Source organism: Lissotriton vulgaris, chromosome 4_1 (assembly GCF_964263255.1).
Source record: "Lissotriton vulgaris chromosome 4_1, aLisVul1.2, whole genome shotgun sequence".
NCBI lineage: Eukaryota > Metazoa > Chordata > Amphibia > Caudata > Salamandridae > Lissotriton > Lissotriton vulgaris.
In genome coordinates, this window is record NC_141691.1 from 2141230630 (window position 1) to 2141258289 (window position 27660).

The 27660-nt window shown below is 48.4% G+C and overlaps 1 protein-coding gene across 1 annotated transcript in view; it reads right to left on the minus strand.

The window, feature by feature from the left end:
• Positions 1–5823: 5823 nt before the first annotated feature.
• Positions 5824–27660, minus strand: part of LOC147725255 (GTPase IMAP family member 4-like) — a 68137-nt gene continuing 46300 nt past the window's right edge. The window contains exon 3 of the mRNA XM_086967151.1: positions 5824–7078. Within this exon, the coding sequence (XP_086823277.1) occupies positions 6285–7078 (794 nt within the window). The 3' untranslated portion in view covers positions 5824–6284. The remainder of the gene's footprint in view (positions 7079–27660) is intronic.

The window sequence follows — 27660 nt, forward strand, 5'->3', positions numbered from 1 at the left end:
AGCATTGATATCACAAACCCAAAGAATATACGCCGTGGTCTCGGTTTCGGCAGTGCATCCTGGGCACCCAGCTGACGAGTGTGATGACCATTTCACGGTGAAAGATCTTACTGGTACAGACCCCACCCTGAAATGAAAATACAATTTACGATCCATAGGTTTCTGGATTGCATCCCAGTATAATTCCAGCCTGGGGACAAATTTATAATCCAAAAAGCATCCCGAAAGGGAGGAAGACGTTTGTTGTCTGACAATATTCAATGCAAACGGTTCCCAATACTTAGCCTTCAGCAGAGATTTAGATGGAAAAGTAGAATTTGCAGGGTCGGTCCACAATGCTGTCAATCCTAGCTCCCCTAAAAGATTTCGGACTGCCCTGAGCCATTTGATTTTAATCAATCAATCAATCAATCAAGACATTTGTATAGCGCGCTACTCACCCGGAAGGGTCTCAAGGCACTGGGGGAGAGGGGTCCGTTACTACTCGAAAAGCCAGGTCTTGAGTTGCTTCCTGAAGGAGAGGTGGTCCTGGGTTAGCCGAAGGTGGGCGGGGAGGGAGTTCCAAGTATTGGCTGCCAGGTAGGAGAAGGATCTTCCTCCGGTGGTGGCTCAGCGGATGCGTGGATGGCGGCGAGGGCGAGGCTGGTCGACTGTAGCTGGCAGGTGGGTGTGTAGAAGGTCAGGCGGTTGTTGAGGTACTTGGGGCCCAAGTCGTGGGGAGCCTTGTGTGCGTGGGTCAGGAGTCTGAACGTGATCCTTTTGCTGACGGGGAGCCAGTGCAGGTCTCTCAGTTGCCGGAGATGTGGCTGTGTCGGGGGACATCCAGGACGAGTCGTGCGGAGGCGTTCTGGATGCGTTGGAGTCTTTTCTGAAGTTTGGCTGTGGTACCGGCGTAGAGGGTGTTTCCGTAGTCCAGTCGGCTGGTGACGAGTGCCTGGGTGACTGTCTTCCTGGTTTCGGTGGGGATCCATTGGAAGATCTTTCGAGCATGCGTAGGGTGTTGAAGCACGATGATGAGACGGCGTTGACTTGCATGGTCATCGAGAGGGTAGAGTCCAGGATGAAGCCCAGGTTACGTGCGCAGTCCGTTGGCTTGGGAGTGGGCCCAGGGCAGGGGGCCACCAGGAGTCGTCCCAGGCGGAGGGCGATGATCCCAGGATGAGGACTTCCATCATGTCTGAGTTCAGTTTCAGGCGGCTGTTCTACATCCACTCGGCGACGTCTTTCATCCCTTCGTGTAGGCTGGTTCTGGTGGTGGCCGGGTCGTTGGTGAGGGAGAGGATCAGCTGGGTGTCGTCGGCATAGGAGATGATGTTGAGGTTGTGTTGGCGTGCGATGGCTGCGAGGGGGCTCATGTAGTCGTTGATGAGGGTGGGGCTGAGCGAAGATCCCTGTGGTACTCCGCAGATGACTTTGGTGGCCTCAGATCTGAACGGGGGGAGGCGGACTCTCTGGGTTCTTCCGGCGAGGAACGAGATGATCCACTCCAGTGCCTTCTCTTGGATTCCGATGTTGCTGAGGCGCTGTACTAGGGTGCGGTGGCAGACAGTGTCGAACGCTGCGGAGACGTCCAGGAGGATGAGGGCCGCTGTTTCCCCGTTGTCGAGCATTGATGCAATATGTCTGATTTATTAATGTCTAAGAAACCCTGGGGATAGCCAACAAGTACTGGAGTAGTCCACAGTCTCCTCGAATACAGGAGGGGGCGCAATTTGGCTATGGCTGCAATGGGTTTTTTGCCTAGATGTAGTAATAATGGACACATTGGGGAGCTCTGAGGAAGTCTGGTTATATTTCTTAGAAACCTATTCTCTGTCGAGGTAAGGGCAACAAGTTTCTCGCAGCCCCATACCTCTGAACCATACAATGCTGAACTAACGGCTTTCAGATTATAGATTTCAAGGGCGGGGCTGATGGGCTTTGATGTGGAACGGTTATGCTCCTGACAAAGAGCACCAGATATCTGTCTGAGCTTGAGTGAGGCTAGATCGATTTGCCGGTCCCACTTCATACTGCCTTGGAAGTTAACGCCCAAATAGGTAAACTCATTGACAAATTCTAGGGGGCCCTCCTTCATTTCAAAACCTCTTGTGTTTGCCTTTCGTGCATTAAATGCCATTAGCTTTGTCTTAGACACGTTGACCTCCAATCCCCTCTCACAGCAGAAATCCTCCAAAATTTTAAGAGCTTTCTTAAGTCCACTCGGGGTCTTGGAGAGAATCAGCCTGTCATTGGCAAACATCAGGATGGACACCTTATCAACTGCTAATATGGGGGCATCGTTAGAGTTTTTGTTCATGCATTCAGCTATTCCATTAATATATAGTGTGAACAACGTAGGGGCCATCACACAGCCCTGTCTAACACCACGTTCCACCGGAAATGATTCAGTGACTTCCCCCTGTCCCCCCCATCCAATTTGGGCCTTGTTATCTTCATATAATACAGTAATGCATTCTTCATGATGCCACATCAGCCATATAGGACTACCAATATTAACCTGCACACAGCTTGATCAGTGCAGTTAAGGTTGAGAGCACTGTGACCCCCCACTGGCATCTGGGGTTGCTCACTTGAGTCTGCTTATGGGCTACAGCCCTATCGATTTGTTGGTCTCGGATCCATTTATAGAAAGGGGCCACTCTTATGGGCCCCGTGCTCACTACGACACTGGCTTGATTCCGGCCCAGGAAAGACATGGCTTGGCAGTTCGGGCTGGAGTGTTCCCATGAGGCACAGGGCCAAGACTGATTTGCAAATGGCCAAGTCTGAACTGAGGTGGCTTGGTGAACAAAATAACAATGGATTAAACCCAGATCTGTGACTGGGGTGAATGTTTTGACATTGTGCAACATTCCGTCCATCCTCTACTCTTAGTAGTTCAGCACACCATAGAACATCCAAATTCACCGTAAAACACTAGTTGCAGTTTCTGACTGATCTTTACCAGATCAGCATAACATAGCTGCCCTCTGTTCACCTCTAGCACTTAATGGATGGAAACATGAGATATGGAACAAACCTCAAACACTCCTGGAAGATTGCAGCTATAAATCACATAGGGTTCCTAGATGTAGGGGCAGATCTACACGAAAGTGCTGCTGCACGGCACCCCAAGCCCTTTGGCTGCGCCACACTGCAGCACTTTCAGAGCACATGAATGCAACATATTTACAAGAATATGTTGCATTCCTGTGCTCTTCCCTGCGCTGGCGCACAAACAGCAGCCAAGTGAGGGCACCCTTGCACCATGGTGCAAGGATGCCTGTGCCATGGGGAGATTGTTTTTGTGCAGGAAGGCGCACCTTCCTGCATAAAAACAATCACTAAAGGCTTTTTCCTCTTTCAATGTGTGCTGTAGAATGCAGCACGCATTGAAAGAGGAAAAAACGAGGAGAAATGAAAACATTTCTCCTTGTTGCGCCTCCCTACGCATCCTCTAGGGTGGCGTAGAATTCAGACGCATCTCCAGATTTACGATTTCTCGGAAATCTGGAGATGTGTCTTGTTACATGGGTGTTGTGTGGGAACACCCAAAGCAACACCCATCGAATGCCCCTTCAACGCATGGTGCTGTGTGTGAAGGGGCCGTATTTACAAGGAGAGAAAAAGTCATGCAATGTGGCTTTTCCTGTCATTGTAAATATGGAGGAGCCCCCTGCGCCACCAGTAAGTCACGAAAAGTGACGTACTGGTGGCGTAGGGGTATGTAAATCAGCCCCGTAATATCTAAATAAATGAGTTAGATACACACTCTCACAAACACATATAAATGCACAGCAGAGGGCCTGCATTCAGCCCAAGGACACATTGCCAGAGTAATCAGTCAGTTGCATTCATCAGATAAAATCGGAACAATGCCCCGTAGTAAGCATCACCATAGATAATACACGACACACCCGGCACACTGGACCACCTAAGAAGGTGACCTCCAGATGGTATTTATTGCCCCTTCTATCAAAGTGGGATCAATCATCTAAACATGCAATTTATGATCCACTGGACAATTATTTTCTGTCCATGGGGGATTGTTGTGTGGCGTTTTAGGCTCCGAGTGAATTTTCCCGATTCATGCCCTTATATAGGTACAATTCACATTGCCCTTATATAGGCATAGAAATCAAGCCTTTATTTAGGCATAGCCCGTGCTACCCAAATACAGGCAAGGCTACTTCCACCCGTACCAAACGTCAAAACGATTTCTTGGAAAACCGGCTTAAGCAGTCAGGGAACTTCCCCTGGCTTGAATATTGATTTCTCCAAGAACTCAGTTACTTTACAATGAACAACTATTCCACAGGGGTTCATTATGTAGTTCTTATGCCCGAAATACGTCAAACTATGGCTTTTCTAAACACCTTCAAGGTATAAATATACCTTCACTTGCTATAGCAAACTACGGTGGTTCGGAGCAGTTCGACTATCTACTTGCCCGACGCAGCTTGCTACAGCAAGTACCCAAGGAAGCCGACTCTCCAGCTGACGCACTGATCAGGAAGCCCCCCTTCTCCTGCTGAGAATCCAGCTCCAGTGTTTCTGGGCCCCCTTGCGGGGTTTTGGGAAATCAAGTCCAGAGACTGAGATACCAGACCTCCTTCATTCTAAACAGGGTATGGAGCTGATTAGAACCTAGAGAAATTTTTGGTAGATTCTTGGCGAAGAAAACTAAAACCTATGCTACACAATACTTACTACTTCCTGCGTACTAGACTTAAGCTAGATACATTGTGGTAGGTGTATTTTAGAAGCACCAGTTGAGTATTTTAGCCTGGTTATTTATGTATGTATTTTTATATGTCTTAGAAACCATACAATACTCTTACAGTGTTATTTTATAATACTATTCTCGCTGTACGCATTATACTTTGCAGTCTGCCTAACAATTGTAGCAATTCACTTCTCTAGCATGAGAAAGAGTACTGTTCAATAAACCTTTTATTGAAAATGCCTGTCTCTCTATTTTTCTGCAACTCTGTAGGACCGAAGCATGCACGATTGACTGAGTGAAATACTTATCTATTGTTTCTGCGACTCTGAGAGATATATTTTTATTCTTGGGAAACAAAGTTGTCATGTTTATGCGGTTGTCATCAACTAATCCCTTCTTGTGTATTCTATAAAGTTTCTAGTGACCTCTGAGTTAGCTGGCACAAGCTATTAAGTTTTGTATATTTGATAGAGACCTAGTTGACCTCAGTCCTACGTCAAATATATAGGATATATTATTCCAATGCGCAGAGCCTATTGAGAATATAGGAACTACACTACAGGCTGAGCTTCACTCTATTGGACCCGCTGTGCAATATAAAGCGTGCCGTGTACCAATTGCAAATTGAATTCCAGCGGCAACTGTAAGAGATGTGGCTAGTATTCCCAGTCATTGTTTAGTTAAAAGTAAACTGTTCCTGACTGCCAAGCCTCACCAATCTTCTTTTTGATAATCAGAACCTGCTACAACAGGTGCAGCAGCTGCTTCCTCACACCTCCCTATAAGTATCTGCTCCCCAGGATGGACCATCCTACCTCCAAGTGCTCTCCTCTTCCTCACGGGGCACACTGGTCTTGGCAAGCAGGCAGTCACTGGTGCCTCAGGCTGCAAAACAAGTGATTTGGGAGACTAGCAGACCTTGAACCCCAGTCCTAGTCACAAGTTGAAATCTTCTTCTCCTCGACCTGAAGCATCACTGGTAATAGTCCTATGGAGTTCCAATGGTCAAATCATGATTTGTGGAGCTTGAAACTTGCCTTTTTTCTAGTATGTCTGTAACTGGAAACATCTGTCTTTACACTGGGAAAAGAAAAGCCGTCGACAAGAAGCAGCAGTTTACCTTTAAATCAAGTATTTACTTCTATAAATTTCTCAAAACCAGCAATTTGCTTTAGCATGTGATTATGTGATTGTACAACATGCATCTCTTACACAGGTGCAGTAGTAGTGGCGTTAAGAAGCACTGCGTGGCACATGGGGGGGGGGGGCGCCTTAGCTTGCGCTCCTGGTTAGGGGAGTGAGAGAGGTAGTGCAACGCGAACATATAACAAGACTAGCAACTCATATCCACTCCATCTATGTACATGTTGGTAGTTCCTCATGAGGAATGACGGCTGGCTCCAGTATATGTGGCCTTCAGTATTTCACACAAGCTGGTAGCCTTTGAGATGAAGAAGGTTTTATGATTGTGTGATGGTGGCCCCCTAGATGTCGGGCCCCGTGCACTGCAGGGGCAACACAAGCTTCGATGGCATGTATCAAATCACACAAAGTACTGGTTCAAGCATTTCTACTGCTAATCATTGATTAGAGATTGTTTATACAGTTTTTTGCACCACCCTCCTACAGCATCTGATATCACAACCATGTATTCACTTGGCAAGTGTTTAACTGCTGTCACTATCAGCCCAACTATCAACGCAACCATCCCTCCTATAGCTGCACGCTTGATCCATCGGTATTTACCGGTATAAGATTCACCAGGATTAAAATGCCCCCCATTCTCGACCTCCATACGATCGATTATGTTGATCAACTCCATCACCTGCTGGGTGTTTTCATCGCCAGTCGCCTTGTTGTTAAATGCACAGTAGCGATTCCCACATTTTTTAATAAGCTTCATGAGATGTGGCTCAGCTTCATCCACAAACTGATGGATTGATCTATCTTCTAGGTCCTCTTTTCGGGTGAACACGATGACCATGTGCTTCAGCGCTCTCCTTCCAAACAGGCTTTGAATCCTTTCGACAGACTGCTGTTCCTCTTGGCTGAACTGCCCCACCTGGAGGACCAGGACTATGGCATGTGGTCCTGGATGACAGAGCTTCAGACACTCTCTCATATCGCTCCTCACTTCTTCTTCAGGTACATTACTGTTGAAGAACCCAGGAGTATCGACTACTACAAGGCTCCTTCCATCCTGATTCCCGGTCTTTGTGTCACACTTTAGGGTCATTTGATTCTGAGAAGCCCTGGACAAAAAAGGCTTCCCACCAAGGATGGAGTTTCCGGTGGCACTTTTTCCAGCTCCTGCACTTCCAGTGAGTATAATTCTCAGCTCTTTGTCTTTAGTTTCATAGTTTCCAGGATCTGCAAAGCAAAAAATATGGACAATTTTAATGTTTTATTTTATTTTAGAGTTGTATACACTGCTCTAGCACCAGGAGAACTAAAATACACAAATTCAGCAGTACAACATACTAGGAAGATAAAAATAACATCTACTAAATTATTGTCAGTTTGTTTGTAAAGCACCATGCATTTTGTATGTGGGGATCAGACCTTCCTTTCATTTAATTATTTCCCAATTGAAAGGATTTCACTTTTTTTCTGTGTACCATTGCGAGCAAACTGCCTGGGGTTGGCCAACCATCTTTGGACTCTGTTAATCTTGCCTGCGATTTAATGAGTAGGTGGAAAATACACACATTAGACCTCCATAGATCGTAATTTAGGTAGTTCTGTAAGTCTTCAAATTTTACTGATGGTGAATACAGAATATTCTCATCATTGTGCTTTTCTCCACTCACTCACTCGCAATCTCCCATGCTGCGCAGACATCACACCACACCACACCTGAAGGAGCACCACTAGCTCCCATTCACAAATGAAAAAAGTTCAAGGTCCTCACCCATACTTTCAAAGCACTAGTCCAGCATACCTCAAAAATTGCATCAGCTTTACAAACCTTTGAGAAACCTCTGCTCATCCTTACTCCTACTTGTACACATCCCATGCATATAGAAAAACAGTACAAGAGCTGTATTATACCAAGTGCCCCAGGGACGCAACTGGCGTTTGCGCCCGATTTGCCTACCTCTGAGCCACTCTGGTATTATAGAAGGAGCGTCAGACACTTGTGTAGCCCCGCCTGTAATACAGATAGGGATGGGGCACAAATAGGCACCAGCTCTATCCTCAGCGGCTGTTTCCTCTTTTGTATGGGGGCCGGCCCCATGCAAATAAGGGAATATCTTTGACTCTGCACACATGTGGTATAATAGACATGGTGCAAAGGTAAATAAGCTATAAGGGGACGTGCTGACATTGCACCACCTAAAAGATCAGTAAGCCCCCTCATGGCAGCCCTCTGAAGGGGGTCAAGGGTGTCCTATGGACCCCATAGGCATATCCTTGCAGGCGGGCGCAATCACTTATTGCACCCACCTGCAAGGAGATCTCTCACCCTTCGTAAAAATGTTGCTTGAATAGGAATTTGCTCTGAAAAAAACAAAAGACAAGAGGCATTTGGTAAAACAGGAACAGCTGGTTTAATTAAACACTTTGACTGAGAATACAGTTACAGAAGCAGGTTGGAGGACTGTCTCAAAGTACAATCAATCTGAATTAGTCTTTATAAAGAATGCAGTTCTTGCCTGTGGAGGTGTATGGAACAACATGAAAAGGGGAGTTCCCAATGATATAAAGGACCAAAAAATTCCAATAATAAATAGAAAGCGCCCACAGAACAGCTACATTTTTTTCAAATGTTTATTCTCTTATTTATTTTCATAGAAAAATATATTCCCATTCGCAGCCCTGCTCCCACCTCCCAGCTGCTCCTCCCTCCTACTATCCCTCTTATGGAGGCTACGCAGCAGGCTAAGGCAAGCCCGTCTGCGCCCGTCGGCACCTGGACTGCGCCCAGCTCCAGGACACCTGGCCCCCGCAAGCACCACAACACCCGTCTCCGCTACGACTCCAGCACCCTCCGCGTACTCAATGCCGGACGATCACGCCCCTGCTGCCTGGCCACCCCGAAGCGCACCCAAGGACCATTTTCCTGTCGTAACTGCAGCTTCACCAGCATCCGGCCGGTCAGCCCGCCTACCAAAGATCCCAACATCCTCAGATGCATCCTGCTCAACACCCGCTCCGCCCGCAAACACGCTGTCAAACTCTGGGACCTACTCGACACCACCGCCCCAGATGTCGCCTTCCTGATGGAAACCTGGCTGAACCCGTCCTCTGCACCCGACATCACCATTGTCATCCCAGAAGGCTACAAGATCACCTGCAAAGATCGCACCAACGGAGTAGGAAGAGGAATTGTCATCGTCCACAGAAACACTCTCTAAATCTCGACAGACACCGCCGACAGCCTGAGCACTGTCGAACACCTGCACTTCCATAACCACACCGATCCCAACACCACCCTCAGAAGGACACTCGTCTACAGACCACCCAGACCCTGACCGCAGTTCAGCGACTCCATCGCCGGCTTCATCATCACACATGCCCTCACCTCCACAGACTACATCCTTCTCGGTTGCTTGAACTTCCACCTCGAGAACAACAACAACCCCAACTCCTCTACCCAGATCGACAACCTTGCCAACCTCAGACTCATCACATCACCCACCACACGCTTGACCCCATCTTCTCAGCAAGCTCCCACGTCTTCTTCCATCGCACCACCGAACTCCACTGGACCGACCAGCGCTGCATCCGCTTCACCTTCTGGAAACCCACCACACACCACCGCACCCAGCAGATGCCTCGCCGCAGCTGGAACAAGGTCACCAGCTAACCACCGCCATTGCCTAGAATCCACCCGCAGACCCGACAGACCCCGATGCTGCAGCCCGCAGCCACAGACAATGGATCGATGACTGTGCCAACACCCTCGCCCCGCTCAAGAAACCCCCCAACACCCACACCAGCAACAGAGCCAGCTGGTTCACCGAAGACCTCCAGGCCTCCAAGCGAACCTGCCAAAAACTAGAAAAAAAATGGACCGGCAAACGAGCACCGGAAAGCTACACAGCCCACAGGAATTCCACCCGCCGACACCACCATCTCATCACATCCGCCTAAAGGACCGCCTTCAAAGACCGCCTAGACAACAACGCCCACAACAGCAAAGAGCTCTTCTGACTCGCTGGCCACCTTCTTCCATCGCAATATCGCAGACATCCACGACAGCTTCAGCGCTGTCACCACTCTGGCAACTGCCGATATCCCCGCTCCCATGACCACCACCTGCCCCAACCACCTGCTCACCTGGACCAACATCAACGACAATGACACCATCAAGATCATGAACACCGTCCACTCTGGATCCCCTGAAGACCCCTGCCCACACCACATCTTCAACAAAGCCAGCACCACCATCGCACCCCACCTCCAGAAAACCATCAACATCTCATTCGAGACAGCGACCTTCCCAGGGAGCTGGAAGCACGCACAGATCAACGCCTTACTCAAGAAACCCAAGGCAGACCCAAAGGACCTCAAGAACGTCCGACCCATTTCCCTGCTCCCATTCCCAGTGAAGGTCATCAAAAGGCCATCAACAAACAACTGACCAGCTTTCTCGAAGAGAACAACATCCTGGACCCGACTCAGTCCGGGTTCTGCAGCAACCACAGCACCGAAACTGCCCTCATGGCTGCCACCGATGACATAAGGACCCTGCTCGACAACAGAGAAACCGCGCCCCTTATCCTCCCAGACCTGTCAGTCGCCTTCGACCCGGTCTGCCACTGCACACTAAGAGCTCACCTCCATGATGCCGGAATCCAAGAAAAGGCCCTGGACTTGACCACCTCCTTCCTCTCCGGCTGAACTCAGAGTGTCTGCCTCCCCCCTTCTGCTCCAAAGCCACCAAGATCATCTGTGGCGTACCCCAAGGCTCATCCCTCGGCCCAACGTTGTGCAATGTCTACATGGCACTGCTCGCCCACATCACCCGATGGCACAACCTCAACATCATCTCTTATGCCGACGACACGGAGCTGATCCTTTCCTTCACCAATTACCCCCACACCGCTAAAACCAAACTCCACAAAGGAATGAAGGCCATCGCTGACTGGATGAGAAACAGCCGACTGAAGCTGAACTCAGACAAGATGGAGGCCCCCATCCTTGGCTCCACCCCCTCGGCCTGTGATGACTCCAGGTAGCCAACTGCACTACGAGCACCCCTACACCCACCGACCACGCACGCAACCTAGGGGTCATCCTCGACTTCACCCTCTCCATGACGAAGCAGGTCAACGCTGTCACCTCCTCCTGCTTCAACACCCTCTGCATGCTTCGCAGGATCTTCAAGTGGATCCCTACTGAATCTAGAAGGACGGACATCCAGGCCCTCGTCAGCAGTAGATTGGACAATGGCAAAGCACTCTACGCAGGAACCCCGGCCAAACTCCTGAAACGACTCCAAAGCACCCAGAATGCCTCTGCACACCGCATCTTCGTCATCCCCCGCTGCAGCCACATCACACCCCACCTGAGAGACCTGCACTGGCTCCCAATCAATAAGAGGATAACCTTCAAGCTTCTCCCCCACGCACACAAGACACTCCACGACAATTGAAGGGCTTATCTCAACAGCCGACTCAGCCTTACAACCCCTCCCGCCAACTCCGCTCTGCAGACCGCAAACTTGCCACCATCCCCCGCATCCGAAAAGTGACCGCCAGTGGCAGATCAATTTTCCCACCTCGCCGCCAAGATGTGGAGCACCCTCCCCATCCACCTACGGCAGACCGAAGACCTCCTAACCTTCAGGAGACTCCTCAAGACCTGGCTCTTTGAACAGTAGCATCGTTCCCCCCCCCTAGAGCCTTGAGATCCTCACGGGTATGTAGTGCACTTTACAAAAGTATGATTGATTGATTGACGATAGTAGTGTTTGCTGTGCTTATCTAGGGGATTGGCCTGAGCTGCCTGTTTGCTAAGTTTGTCTGATGGCTAAGCGCCACCGCACCTATCAATTAGTAACCTCTGGCCCAGGTTGCAGAGCCTACCTGACCACGTATTTCTGAGTCAGGGTTGATGGAGAGTTTAAGTTGGGCAAATTTGATAATAGCGAAGTGATTTTGTTCTTGTATGTGAGTGTATCATTATAAACATTGACATTGGATTTATCAATATTACTGTTAGTGCAGACGGGTTGCCGCCTGCACAGTGAAACATGGAGCGTCTACTTCAAAGCCACTCTGTCTTTCTCTTGAATGTGCTGCCCCCAGGGCAACAGGTGTTTGCCGCTCCCCTGGGGCCAGAACATTCAATCTAATACTGGGCGCTCTTCTTGTTACCGCTGAGCGCACATTTGAAAAGGTTTGCCTGATGATAACAAGGGACATGAGTAGCATCGTATAATACGGCGCCAGATGGTCAATCCTTCTCCTGCATCGCTCCTAAAGCGTGGAACGACCTCCCACTACACATAAAAGCCTCCCCCTGACTTCTTGAATGTTGCAAGAAGCTGAAGGCCTGTTTTTTTTAGTATCCCACTAGACAATATGTATGCCTAGACTCACACCTGCTCAGAACCAGGATACCCTCTCAGGAGATAGTGCGCTCTACAAATCTGTAATTCTATATGATTAGGCTTTATATTTTTGTGATGTAATTACATCGTGCTAATGGCTGTCCCTCCATCTTGTGAATGGCTACATTTAAAAAAAAATCTTTATTTTTCTATGCTGTCAATACACAGTCTATAATGAATGGAAATGCAGATAGATTTCTTACTATTAACAGACCTTGCAATTTAACATCAGAAAGGTGTATTGTTACCTAATAACATACCTAGAAACATTATTGTTAGACGGGGACCCGGAGGGTCGGCCGAGCAAGGGGGAGAGGTCTCCTGGCGAGGGCCCTTTCCTGTAATCGTACGGACGAGCAACTTCCCCCCCCCCACAGATGGACACCACACCAAGATAGGTTACGTGCACTTTTATAGGTATTCTTATGGAGGGTAACTTGACGATACAGCAGGACCAGGATATGAGGATCCCGTCAATTCTAGTCTCTTTGGGGAAGGGGGTAGCGGGACAGTCTCAGTACCGGTCCGGTACAAGGGTAGCGGGTTTGGAGCTCACAATCCCCGAGCTGGAGGGTTCGCAAGGAGGGGCCGCGGCAGCGGCAGCAGGCCTTCAAGGTGGTTCACGAAGAGGATGAGCCGCGGCAGCGCCAGCAGGCCTTCAAGATGGTTCACGACGAGGATGAGCCGCGGCAGCGCCAGCAGGCCTTCAAGATGGTTCACGACGAGGATGAGCCGCGGCAGCTCCAGCAGGCCTTCAAGATGGTTCACTACGAGGATGAGCCGCGGCAGCGCCAGCAGGCCTTCAAGATGGTTCACGACGAGGATGAGCTGCGGCAGCGCCAGCAGGCCTTCAAGATGGTTCATGAAGAGGAGCCGCAGCAGCGCCAGCAGGCCTCCAAGGATGAGTTCGTCTCGGTGCCTCTCGACTCCAGGATACAACTGCCTTCCTGCTCTGGGGCTACCCCAGTTATAGGTATGGCGCCCTTTGATGTCCGGACCCTCGCACTTGGAGGTCGGGGGGTCCGGGATGAGGGAGTCCAGACACCCAGCAGGGGGGTGGAGCCAGCACCCAGGGAGGCTGGGGGCGATCGAAACCTGGCGGAGGGGAGCCATCGACACTCCTTCTCCCATTGACCCACCAAGTGGTCTCTTTACCCCCCGGGTGAATGGTGGTGCCTCGATGTCGGGGCCTGGCTGGGCCTGAGGCTGGGGTCGACCCGAGGCCACGAGGCCTGGTCGTGAAGGGTCCAAGATGGTGGCTGGGCCGGAGACGATGGTTCGGGAAGGGACCCGGACCAGCCGAGAATGTTATGATCATGAGCCAAGGTTCCGTCGGGGAAGAGCTGGGTGTTGACCCGGCGGGCTGCCGGTGTGGTTCTTGTCCGGGGAACAGGGGTAGCAGGGGTCCGCGACTCGCCATGCGGGGAGGGGTCGGGCATGCCACGAGGCCTGTCCAACAATTATCTTTCTTAAAAGCAGAAAATATTAATCTGCAATCTCTAAATCAGTCATCAGGCTCCTATTATCTATTGATCAATGTATGATCTCCCTATTGCTTCAGAGACTTGCATCTATATAAGCATAGGGTATCAGCCCATGAACTGGCTAGGTAAGGGGAGCCCATCTCTAAAAACATTGAGACAAACCCTCCCCCACCAACCTAGTATCAATTGTCTTATCTGTCTGACAATGTTTAGGGGGCGGGGTCTCCCAGAGCTTTAAGGAGTGATGTTCTTGGAAATGGCTGAGTCTCAATTGGTTTTGACATGAGGGATCATAAACTATTGTTCCCCTACCCCACAAATTGACATGTTTAAATTGATGGATTTGGCTCCCACAGGGGTCTGCTGCTTTCTTCAGGACCAGGATCCATCCAAAATGCCAGGAGTAGACAAAGCAACATCATCTACCCTTTGTCCTTGACATCAGAGGAGCTATTGAGCCTGAATCTTTCTAGAAGCGATGTCACATGACCTTACCTAATGACATCACAATAATCAATGTTTCTGGATTTACATAATACTTGCATAATTATTATAACAACACAACACAAACAAATGTCTATTGTAGATATCATCTAGATAAAGGTGCGGGCATGATATGCCAAGGGAACAGTTAGCTGAACTGCAAGCGAAGTGAGTCTGATGTCTTATAAGGGAGATCAAAGGGTGGAGGTTTCTCTCTTCTGAGCAAATTTAGAAAAAAAACTGGCTCTAATAGTGCATTTTAATGCACAATTTTCACAAAAGTTATCTATTTATTTATGTATTTATTTATTGGCATTTGTAAAGCGCAGCATATACCCTGGGGTGTCTTGGCGCTGAATAATTTGCCGGCTGGTTGAAACTGCCTTGCTCTGATGATTATTCTATACCTGGAGTCAATTAGAAGTTTATTTATTAAACAGCCAAGTTTTTAATTTCTTGCGAAATTGGAGTAGCGTGGGACATGCCCTAATGTCCTGGGGTAGGGTATTCCAAAGTTTGGAAGCCGCCACTACAAACCGTCTGTCTCCCCACATCACAGTTTTGGTTCGAGGTACCATAAGTTGGTTACTGTTAGTAGAGCGCAGTTGGCGTGTGGGTTGGTATAGTCGTAGATGGTCTTTAAGGAACTGTGGACCCTGTTTGTTTAGGACTTTGTATACAATGCACTGGGATTTGAATCTGGCTCTATTCTGAATCGTCAACCAGTGTAGTTTGGGGATGGCATTGGATAAAGGAGCAAATTTTGGAATTCCCAGAATGAGACGTGCAGCTGCATTCTGTATAGTCTGCAGTTTTTTTAGGACTCTTGCTTGGGCGTTGATAAAGAGCCCATTGCAATAGTCTAAGGATGTCAAGACTAATGAGCTCACCAGGGTTTTAATGGCGGTGGTAGGAAGATAGAGACTTATCTTTCGGATCATGCGCAGTTTATGGTGGGCAACTGATGCAACTTTGCTGGCATGGTCCATAAAATTAAGATGATTGTCAAAAATTATTCCTAAGTTCCTTACTTTGGTCACTGGATTAGGGGGGGCACCAAAGGTTTGGGGCCACCACGAGGTAGGCCATTCTGGTGAGAGTTGCCCAAAAATCATAACTTCGGTTTTTTCCGAGTTTAGTTTTAGGCAGTTTGCTGCCATCCAATCCCCCAGTTCTGTGAGTCCCCTCTGGAATGTTTTAGCTACTTCCTCGCCATCACCCCTTATAGCCAGCACTAATTGTGTGTCGTCCGCGTAGGAGGTAAGGCTCATCCCGTGTGCCTTGATGACATTGGCCAGGTCCGACACATATATGTTAAACAGACCATAGGCTCTGAAAGTACACTCATTAAATATTCCTTTCCTGGTGTGCCAAGGTAATGAAAACTGGCAGTCCCCATGAGTTGACTCAATTACGTTTTTACAATGTTCTATGGGTGCCCTGTAATATCGAAAATCACCTCCATTACTAGGGCCAGTACTTTGCCATTGACGGCCTTTTACTCAAACACAACATACAATATCCTACTACCAGAATTTAGCAAATGGTGCTATCCTGGCACTATGGAGGACCCTTATATTAAAGGCCATGTCTAATAAGTCAAGGACCACATTTTGGTATGGACAGCCTCCTGACATTTCCACTGTTGTCCTCCTATAAGCCAAGGGTTTCCTCCAGTGCGGCATCTATGCCAAGTATTTCCTCCACTATTCCAGCACTGGCATTTTCTCACGGGTTTCCCATCCCAAAATGTACCTACAGTGTGCCAGCAGTAGCTTTAGCAATGGTTATACCGTGTCAAAGTATTGCCTGCAGTATGCCAGTGCCAGTATTTTGTCATGGGTGCTTCTATAAGCCAAAAGCATGACCTGTCCAACAGCAGATGTGCAAGCATAACAACTCATGCTCAAATACATTCACTCACAGTCATTCTCATTCACTCATTAGCACTCACTTGCACTCTTTCATTTTCACTGTCTTGCCCTGGCTCACTTGTTTGACACCTTTTACTCACACTTATACTTACTCACTTCCCCTCTCGCACATACACATAATCCACATACAAACGAGCTCACACATAAACACACTCTCTCATTCAAACATTCTCACCCATATGCAGGCACACAACATACACTGAAAATCACTAATGAAGACCTTGTTGCTCCACTTTTTATTACACTATTAATTAACAATAGATTAAAAATGAGCAGAAAACTAGGTTGGAGCCTGACACTGATAATAAGTATTACACGATAGGTCCAAGACAGAAAACACAGCAGAAGAAAGGTCCTTACAGAAGAGCTACCCCATAGAACTGGAATATTCCCAGGGGGATGAAATATTTTTGGCCAACATCCTCCACCCCAGCCACCCACCCCTATGTGTAATGGCCTAACATGAATCAACCACTCTCCCCTTGCTTTCCATTCCCTCAAAGCAGGCTTCCTTTGTTAGGAAGAGGAAGAGGACAAGGCAGGGTGGGACAGAAAGAGAACAAAGTACAACTGGACAGAATATTCACAGCAGATGACAAGGAGAAAGAGAAAGGAGGCCTAACCAGGAACAAGCAAGACCCCAACTTAGTGGTGAATCGGACCACCAATCCCTAACAACCATGCAAAGAGAGGTCCTCAAAAAACCCTTTGGTTCTGTTCCCAGCCCTGAGACTAGATATGATCAACCTAAGGTCAAAACTAGCCATATTGACAGGCTGAGTTAACGCCGGTGGGGTCTCCAAATATTGTTAGAAAACGACAGGAGACTTGGGACAACTCACATGAGGGGTTGTTTTCTACGTTTGTAATTCGTACCTCACAGCCGGTAGGAGTCACCTTGGCCTCGTGGGTTCGTGAAGAATGGTGTGTCCAGCATCGTTGCAGTGGCAAAACAATTAATGCCCTGAAGAAATTGACATTAGTTTACAAGGCGATGAAACATGTTGGCGTGTGGTGTGTGGTTATACAAGTAATAGCCACGCCCAGCTTTTTAATTAGATAGGCTGCACGAAGGAATAGAATAAAGGTTTCATCTACGTGCAGTTTACCTATTGTTTTGTATTACACTGTCTGTTTTGTATGTGTTTTACACTAATTTTTTCCACTGCACTTTATATTCACATACACATCTATATTTGTTTGGACACATTTCATTTAAAAGCTTGATGACTGCCGATGATGAGAACAGGGCAACACTGGTGAGTACCTACCAGGTTCCCCGTTGGTGGTTCGCCCGTGAGGGGTCATCTCGCTTTTCACATTTTTTTCACAAAGACACATTGTTGTGTGCTGTCCATTTATCACGACTGTCTGGTAAGGGATTGAGGCCTTTTAAATTTGGCATGGTTATGGTGTACTCTCTACCCCATGAACTTCTACGATAGGGGAGATAGTTGTAAATATTTGCAACGTGTTGTACATTTGTCAAAGAAATAAATAACACTGCCTAAGTGGACCAGGTCATTGTAGTTGGAATGACTTTATGAGTGGAGGGCGACCTGTGTCCGTTTTTTCCCTCTGTGCTCCTATTTGTGTTAATGATCAACCTAAGGTCAAAACTAGCCATATTGTCAATAAAATCTAACTTGAATCATACTTTAATTGTAGAGGAACTAATGAAAACACGCTTGTGTGTCTAAAGAATAAACAAACTGTCCAAAAACCTGCACACTCTCTCCTAGCTGAAATCTTAACCTATGAACAGCCAGTGATAACAGATGTCAAATCCATGACCACACAAACCACCAAGGTCTTCCAGAATCTATCAAAATTGAGAAAGGAAGCCTTAAATGCATTATGTAATATTACAGACCTAGCTATTAAACATGAAAAAAGAGGGTCACTATAGTGATTCTCTCCAAAGATATGTATAACTTTGAATGCTTAAGAATGTTGTCAGACAGAAACATCTATGAGGTTCTCTTGACTTGCCCTACTAACAGGCATTGGAAGGCTATCTTTGCTGTGGTTGAAGAGGCAGAATTTGTAAATTGTATCTCTAAATAGAAGGCTGAGTGTTAGAAATGGAACCTCTGGTTGGCTAAGGCTTGCGCCAAAACCAGGCAGAAACCACCACTCTAGTCAGGGCAAGGGAGTTACATACCAAGAATAACCCCTGCTCACCCCCTTGGTAGCTTGGAGCGAGCAGTCAGGCTTATCCTGGAGGCAATGTGTAAAGCGTTTACGCAACACACACACAGCAGTAACACACTAGGCACACCACAAAAAGGAACTCCACACAAGGTTATATAACAAATAGCCTTTGTATTATCATAAACATATAGACCCCTAATCACACAATGTACACTGCACCAACTGGCACTAGGCAATATTTACGGGGGATTTTATACACATGACCGGGCCAATCGGGCCATGGTCAGAATCTTTAGAAAAGCACGAGTAGAAAATGTAAAAGCAAAACAGAAACCATAAAATGCACAAATCATATTATGCAGGAATCTCATCAGGCATAAAACACATTAGGTGCCAACCTTATAAACATAAATCACAAGATGCAATGGGCATCGCAAACCTAACCACCTTAGGCAGCTGAGGTCAACACCAATGGTACAGGCACTTAATTGTGCCTCCTCAACCCGGGGCCCCTGCTGGGCTCTGCCGGAAATTCAGGGACTGAGGAGAATGCCGCCAAAACGTTGCAGCTGTCAGCGATGGTTCAGTGCAGCTGGAATCAGCCCAGACAATGGGTACATTGGAGTCCCCTCCAGGACTCAGAAATAACCCAGGAAATGGCCAAAACATTGCAGCGGCCCGCGACTGCGGTGCTGCTGTGAAGATTACCCCAAACACTGGTACTTAGGCTCACTCACTGGTCTCCTCGCGTCGCTGGGGATCTCTGTGGCGGTACTGTTAAGTTTCTCCTCTGCTGGAGAGGCTCCGGCGGCAGCACGTCTACCTATGCGGGGGGCAGGCATCGACAATGTGCCTCGGGCCCCCTCTGCCTCTGCTGGCAGACTGCTGCAGCACTTGTGGGGCTCTCCTCAGTGGATAGGAGCCCGCCACCTCAATGACCGCCCCGATCCTCACGCCGTACCGCTGCCTCCTCTACCTGCACGGGCTCTCCCTGCTCACGGGAACCCTTGCGATTTACAGCACGTCCGGAGTCGTCCCGCCCACAACCAGGACAGATTTCCTTTACTTCCGGGTTGCCGCTGGCATCGCAGCGGTGATCCTCAGGGTGATCACTCTTCCCTGGCAAAAGCGGGGTGGGCTCCCGCTGCCAAAGAAACACAAATGCGGGGTGGGCTCCCCCTATAACGTCATAAGCAGAAATGAGGGGTGGGCTCCTGCTTGTATTTTCAAGTGCACAGAGGCAGGGTGGGCACCTGCCTGATGAAGGGCAATTGTGGGGGAATCCCTATGTCGGGATTCCCTCTGTAGATAAGGCAGCACAGCGCTGTTGAGCCCACACACTCCTTAGATGAGAAAAGCGCTCTATAACAAAAATGAAGCGCTTTCAAGGCGCCAGGATTGGAAGTCCCATATTGTCTTGCAGAGTGAAGGGGGCAAAGGCTGGCCCCAGGTAGGCCAGCTCAGAGGGCCCTCCAGCAGGGGGCAGTCCTTTGTGGTGGTTCCTCCTGGAGCCTGGCAGCACCAGGCCCCTCATCAAGGCAAAAGAACAGCACAACAGAGCACAATTTCCTGGGGTCACAGCCCCTTCATTTATACACCCTTTTTCTCTTTGTCTTGAAGCACAGGGCTGGGGAAACCAGAGGCAACTGGTTTGGGGGAGCTTTGGAGCACTTTGTTTTGCTCAGGTCCTCTCTCCTTTGTCAGGTGGGGGCTCATGGATCAGACTCACCACAGGGGGCAGCGCCAGCATTGTGGAGGGAAGGCACAGTCCTATTCAGATCCCAGGTGCAACTCCTCCCTCCCATCTACATGCAGATCTCTCTATTCACCACTGGACTGACTCCCCCTGGCTCCTGGAGCCACCCACATCATCCAGCCTCTGTCACTCACACGCCAGACATGCAATTAACATCAGACAGGCAGACACATAGCACACAGAAATGCCAACTTCGAAAAGTGGCATTTCTCCACCAGTCACCAAAAATCTGCGCGCACCATTGCGCAGCATTTATTCTCACAAGTTCATACATATTAATCTCGCCCCTGCAGTCCTCGCATACCAGGAATTACCATGGACACACATATCCCCCATGCATTCCTATGGAATGGCAGGCCAATCTCACCACACACACTCAGAGCGCGCACGCACTTTACACTGGGCCGCAGTGGTAAAGTGCGCAGAGGCCAAAAACTACCAATATCAGGTCACAGAAAAGGCAAAACGTTTAGGCGTGAACTTGCCAAAAGGGCCAAGTCCAACACTGAGCTTATAGCTGCAAGGAATCCACATACTCCATATTGTATACACTATCCAAAATTCATAAACAGCACAGACAACCTCCTGGCAGACTAATACTTTCCTCTATATACTGCATTGTCGAACATCCCCCCGCTTCTATGATTGGTTCTTTCAGCCATTGGTGAGCAAAACCCTTCTCTACTAAAGATGTGTAGCTCTATTACAAGATCTACTATTTGTTCCAGACACTGACATGTTCATAAGCCTAAACGGAGGAACGGCGTCATTACTTACTCAGGCAGCGCCTTAAGGCAACTAAACACCACTGGCACAGCGCACTATGACTTGTGTGCACTACTGGGCCCTTTGAACATCATGGGACCAGTAAGTTGTCGAAATTGCCACTGGAGGAGTGACCCTTGGCACTACCCGATTAATCTCACTACCCACAACTTGGTCTTAAAATGTATTCTGCTAAATGTAAGGTCCCTCCCCAAACACGCCATCGAAATCTGGGACATTCTTGAAAGCGACCAACCAGACCTAGTCTTTATCACAGAGACATGGCTGGACAACCATAGTACCCCGGACATCGCAACAGCCCTCCCTGACAACTATAAAATACTCAACCTGAATAGGGAGAAAAAGAAGGGGGGTGGAGTAGCCTTACTGTTTAAAAACTCCCTCACATGCAGACAGGAGGTAATTACCCAAGCCAGCAGCCATGAAGCTATGGCTTTTTCAGTATTCATCAACACCACCATCTTACTCGGCGGTGCCATAATCTATAACCCTCCTGCCTGCACCTCTGACTTCAACACCCAACTCCTATCACAAGTCATGCCAATATGCCTTCAGAATAAAAATATACTGCTCATAGGAGACTTTAACATCCACTATGAAGACAGTAACAACCCCCTCACCAGACAACTGACTGAGAATATGGAGATCCTACAGCTGCACCAGATAATTAATCAGCCAACACACAGGGCAGGACACACTCTTGACCTGTTGTTTTCCAATATCAACTCCATCTCTATCTCAGCCATTAAACCTCTATTATGGACGGACCACTCTTTGGTCGAGTTTAACTTTCAGCTTCCCACAAAAAACCCCAGGTCCTCCAACCAAATAACAACCCATAGCAGAAGCTATGCCAACTTTAAAGTGGAAACCTTTCAGAAACACTTTGTCCTTCCTTCTAGAGGAGAGTCTGGTGTTGACGAAGCAACAGATAGACTTCAGAGCCACATCGCTTCGGCTCTGGAGCACTGCTCACAGCTCCGGCGCGATGCCAATCCCAGGCGCACCGTGTCCGAAAACTGGTACGGGCAAGAACTGAAGGCTCAAAAAAGGAAATGCACAATGCTCGAACACAAATGGAGGCTAACGAAAACCCAGGAGACGAGGGCTGTTTACAAAAAAGAACTCTCACAATATACTAAAGCCATCAGGAAGGCAAAAATCTTACTTTTCTTGCAGAATCTTAGAGAACAAGAACTCCTCAAAAGAGCTTTTCAAAATTGTAAAAGAGCTCTGCAGCCCTGCTAATCTCTCGCCCAACTTGACCCCCTCTCAAACAGACTGTGACAAAATGAATAACTTCTTTTGCGAAAAAATAGACAAGATCTACTCATCCTTCTCTAAAACAAAAACTAGCAGCCGGGCAGATCACGAGTCCTCCTCTCCTCAAGCCTGCTGTACTAGCTTTGGCCCGTACTCTGAAGAGGAAGTAGGCAACGCAATGCTCAAAATCAAATCTGGTTCCCCCCTGGACCCCTGCCCCCACCATATTTTCCGGCAGCTCATTCCCCTGATCTGTCCTGCTGTGACTCAGGTACTAAATTATTCTTTAGATGCCGCAGAGTTCCCATCCAGCTGGAAGATTGCCACAGTCACCCCCCTTATAAAAAAAGCTGGCTTAGATATTAACAACCCGGCCAACTATAGACCCATATCCCAACTTCCCTACCTATCAAAAGTCCTAGAGAAACTGGTCAACAGACAACTGACCAGCTTTCTCTAGGCAAATAACCTGCTGGACATCACACAGACGGGTTTCAGGGCCAATAACAGCACGGAAACAACCCTCCTGGCAGTGCTAGATCACATCAGGATGCACGTGGATCAGGGAAAGACAGTTGCCCTGATATTGTTGGATCTCTCGGCGGCGTTCGACACCGTCCCCCACCACCTGCTCCTGGAAACTCTAGCATCCAAAGGTATCAGGGAAAAAGCTCTAGGCTGGCTGCGGTCTTTCCTATCGGAAAGATCTCAATCAGTACGCATGGGTAAGTTCTCGTCCCCATGCCGGAACATCAAATACGGGGTCCCACAGGGGGCCTCACTAAGCCCAACTTTGTTTTACATTTTTGTTTCATCCGTGGCGGGAATAGGCAGGAAGTGGGGTGTGGAAATCTGTTCCTATGCCGACGACACCCAACTCACTGTCATCCTGGATGAAAAAAACAATCCCAAAGAAAGGCTACTTAACTGTCTTGCTGAACTGGCCGAATGGATGCACCAGCATTGTCTAAAGCTCAATGCAGATAAATCTGAGATACTTTTGTTCGGAAGCCACACCCAGCTGTGGGATGACAGCTGGTGGCCAAAAGAACTGGGCATTCCACCTACCCCATCACAAACAGCAAGAAACCTTGGAATAACTATAGATACTGCCTTATCCATGAAGACTAATGTAGCTGCCATATGCGGAAAAGGCTTCGCAATCCTAAAAATGCTTAAGAGAGTCTTCCCCTGGATTCCAATGGAGTGTAGAAAGATCCTGGTCCAGTCACTCTTGATGAGTAGGCTGGACTATGGAAACTCCCTGTTTGTAGGCATGGCCGAGTATGTTTTTACCAAACTCCAAATGGTGCAGAACGCTGCAGCCAAGGCCATCTGTATGAAAAGGAAATACGACTCGGCCAAGAGCTGTTTGCGTTACCTCCATTGGCTCCCAATGAAGCAGTTACCTCCATTGGCTCCCAATGAAGCAGAGAGACTCAATTTGTACCCTTTGTACTGGAAAGTGCCAGATTTCCATTCAAATAGTATTTCTTCAAATGTAAAGGCACTATATACCATAAAGTCTTGGAACATTGATGGGGAGTACTTTCAACTCATATGTAGCCTGTCGCTAGATCCACCAGTTTTGAGGAGAATTTTATTTATAAGGATTACCCTCATATGAAACACATCATATTATGACGTCACTGCACAGATGACATGCTGATTATATGAGACGGGATCGCTTCACAAGACTTAGAGTTCACCAATGACTCAATGAACAGGATCCTTTTTCCCTGATAGAGGCATACGCTTAGCCAGACTGACTTGTCCTCTTGACCTCCAATTGGCTGACATGAATTACAGATTAGCGAGTGAAGTGTATCATAAACCTATAGATGGAAATGCTCTGCTCAGATTTCATAGTCATTACCTATTTGGGGTAAGAGAGAATTTACCATTTGGCCAGTTTGAACAAAGCTATGGGGCTGTCCCAAAAACCACTACCCAAACCATCATAACAGCATCACTAAGCAATCCAAAATAGGGCACAGAGGCCCACATGCATCAATGTCGTCTTTTGCGATTTCTAAATAGCGATAAATAGCGATTCGCAATTTAGAAATCCAAAAGGCTATGCATGATTATTTTTTTAATTTTTATGCAATTCGGTAGAAATCGCTATTTGTACCGAATCGCATAAAAAATGCGATTTTCAAATTGCGAATTCGCAATTCCCATTCATTCCTATGGGCTAAAAGGCCCATAGGAATGAATGGGAATTGCGAATTCCGCAATTCCCATTCATTCCTATGGGCCAAAAGGCCCATAGGAATGAATGGGAATTGCGAATTCGTAATTTGAAAATCGCAAATCCTGATTGCATTTCAAGGGTGGTGAGGGGGGTTCAAATGAACCCCCCCTGCACCCATGAAATGCTGTTTTCGCATCATGAATGTTAAAAAAATGCATTTTCAGCGTTATTTTCACTTTTTGCAAATTTACCGAGTAGTTCAACTACTCGGTAAATTTATCCCTCTAGTAGAGAATTCAGACATGCCAATCCTCCTGATTTAGGCGTGTGACTACTGATTTCAGTGCTAGTCTCCCGCCTCCCGATTTCTGCAAGCAAAAATCCGGGGGCATATTACGAACAACTAGCGATAATTTTTGTCTCTAACTTGTTTAGAGACAAAAATTATCGCCGCACATCGGCGATTTTTATCGCAGATAAACCTTGCTATTATCGCAGAAAAGTCAGCGATATTCATGTATTATTGACCTAATGCTCTTAGCCATGTTATCCACCTCCCATTGGATAACATGGCTAAGAACTGCTCAGGGCAGGTGTTAGATTTTGGAGATATTCGCGCTTAGCGCGAATATCTCCAAAAGTTGGTAATAGAAGGTAGCGATGTTAGGGACTGTTTCCAGTCGCTAACATCTTGGCACGCCACTTTGCATGTCATTAGTGATAAATATCACTGACATGCAAAGCGGGGCCCAAGATGGTCGCTATCTCCTTTTAGCTGTCACTAACTGGTGTTAGCGACAGCTTGGTAATAGGGAGATAATTTTATCTCCGCTTTCATGGCTTTTAAAGCCAAAAAAGCGGAGATAAACCCCCTTGATAATATGCCCCACGATTCCTTGGGGGTTTCAGCCGACAGGGCTTGCTATTGTGTTACATGGTAATTTTTCCATGAAACGTCAGAGGGTCGATGCAGGGGTTCTAGAAGAGGTGATAAACCATTTAAGCCTCATGAACAAGCGCATGGTCTTTTAAAGATTTGTGAAGTACTCGGGGCGGCGGTGTGTGTGTGCCCTCTTTCAGGAGCGGGCGGGGGGGCACTGCCAGCAACTTGCCAGGTCAGGTAGTGTTCAACACGTGCATCACCCTTTCTCTGCCTGCTATTGCGCTCCATGCTTCGGAAAGGTAAGAAAAAGAACGTGCATTTGAGTTTGAAATGTCCGATCCTGCAGCAGCACACTTCCAAAGCCCACACATGACAATAACCCGATTCAAGGCCCCATTCACCCGTTTTACAAAAAATAGATAACACTCCAACAAATTAAGGTTATAAAACTTTATTAACTTTTAACGATAATGAACAGAACAAAAACTAAAAACATTTAAACATTTCTTAACACAAAAAGCAACAATGGTTAGAAGCTGTCTTTTGTGCGAATAGTCCCAAGGCAGCACAACGTGCAGAGTTCTGGACGGCACCCAGGTGATGTCGCCTGGGTGCCGCACTGGTTTAGGGATCCTACAATGCTGCTCCGAAAATTGGCGTGGGGCGTCCCGGGTGGGGCGGGGGGAGGCCTCGTCAGTAGCGGTCTGTTGTGCGAATAGTCCCAAGGCAGCACAACGTGCAGAGTTCTGGACGGCACCCAGGTGATGTCGCCTGGGTGCCGCACTGGTTTAGGGATCCTACAATGCAGCACAGAAAAACAGCGTGGGGCGTCCCGGGTGGTGCGGGAGGAGGCCTCGTCAGTAGCGGTCTGTGTCCAGTGTCACATGGCTGACACAACATGTACGACAGGCACCCAGGTGATGTCCAGTAAACTGCCGCACTGGTTTTGGTATCCTACAATGCTGCTCCGAAAATTGGCGTGCGGCGGCCCGGGGGGGGGGGGTGGCGGCGTGAACGGGCCTCCCCAGGTGGCGGCCATCTAGCTGAGTTGCGCTCGCTCTTGCGGCCACAGCGTCTCGCTCACCATGTTGTGGAGTTGCTCCCACTCTTGCAGTGCAGCGATAGGCGGCTGCCACATGGCTGTCAAAATGGCGGACGGCTCCTCGGTTTTGGGCCTGGTCCACTGAAATGGCCCTGGGACACCTTGGAACTCGGACGCTTGCCTGCTAGGGCTTGGGCTCCATTCTCGAAAAGCGTCCCCTCAGCCGTGAAGATTGTATAAAAGTCTTGGGGGCCCCCGACTCCCGCAGTCTTCCGGTGGGGAGCGGCTGCCATGATTGCTCGCGGAATGACCACGACGGAGCCACGAGATGGTGGTGCTCTCATGCTGACGCCAGCTTCAGTCTGAATGATCCAGAAACAAGGTGGGGCTTTCATCGTTTGGGAAAAAAAATGTTCTAAACCAATGAAAAGTGTTATTTTTAGGTCATATGACCAAGCCTTCCATCTTTAGGAAACCAAAAGTAAAATGAACCAATGAAAAGTTTTATAAACAAGTCACATGACCTGTTCTGCGGCATAGGGCTACAAAAAGCGTAGAAAATCCGTTGGCACGTGAGGCGGCGTCAGTAGCGGACCGATGTGCGAATAGGCCGAAGGCAGCACAACGCGTCGAGATCCGGATGGCACCGAGGTGGTGTCCAGCAAATTGCCGCACTGGTGTGGCCATCCTACAATGCTGCGCCGAAAGACGGCGTGTCCAGCTGAGTTGCGGTCACTGTCAGTAGCGGACCGATGTGCGAATAGGCCGAAGGCAGCACAACGCGTCGAGATCCGGATGGCACCGAGGTGGTGTCCAGCAAATTGCCGCACTGGTGTGGCCATCCTACAATGCTGCGCCGAAAGACGGCGTGTCCAGCTGCGTTGCGGTCACTGTTGCGGTACAGTGACTCGAACGCGCCGAGATCCGGATGGCACCGAGGTGGTGTCCAGCAAATTGCCGCACTGGTGTGGCCATCCTACAATGCTGCGCCGAAAGACGGCGTGTCCAGCTGAGTTGCGGTCACTGTTGCGGTACAGTGACTCGAACGCGCCGAGATCCGGATGGCACCGAGGTGGTGTCCAGCAAATTGCCGCACTGGTGTGGCCATCCTACAATGCTGCGCCGAAAGACGGCGTGTCCACTGCGGTCACTGTTGCGGTACAGTGACTCGAACGCGCCGAGATCCGGATGGCACCGAGGTGGTGTCTAGCAAATTGCCGCACTGGTGTGGCCATCCTACAATGCTGCGCCGAAAGACGGCGTGTCCAGCTGAGTTGCGGTCACTGTTGCGGTACAGTGAGTCGAACGCGCCGAGATCTGGATGGCCAAGTTTCAAGTTTCATCTGGCAGTTTTTCTCCATCCCTCCTGGATCAAAGAAGGTGAATGCTATGCTGTCCTATGGCAACAT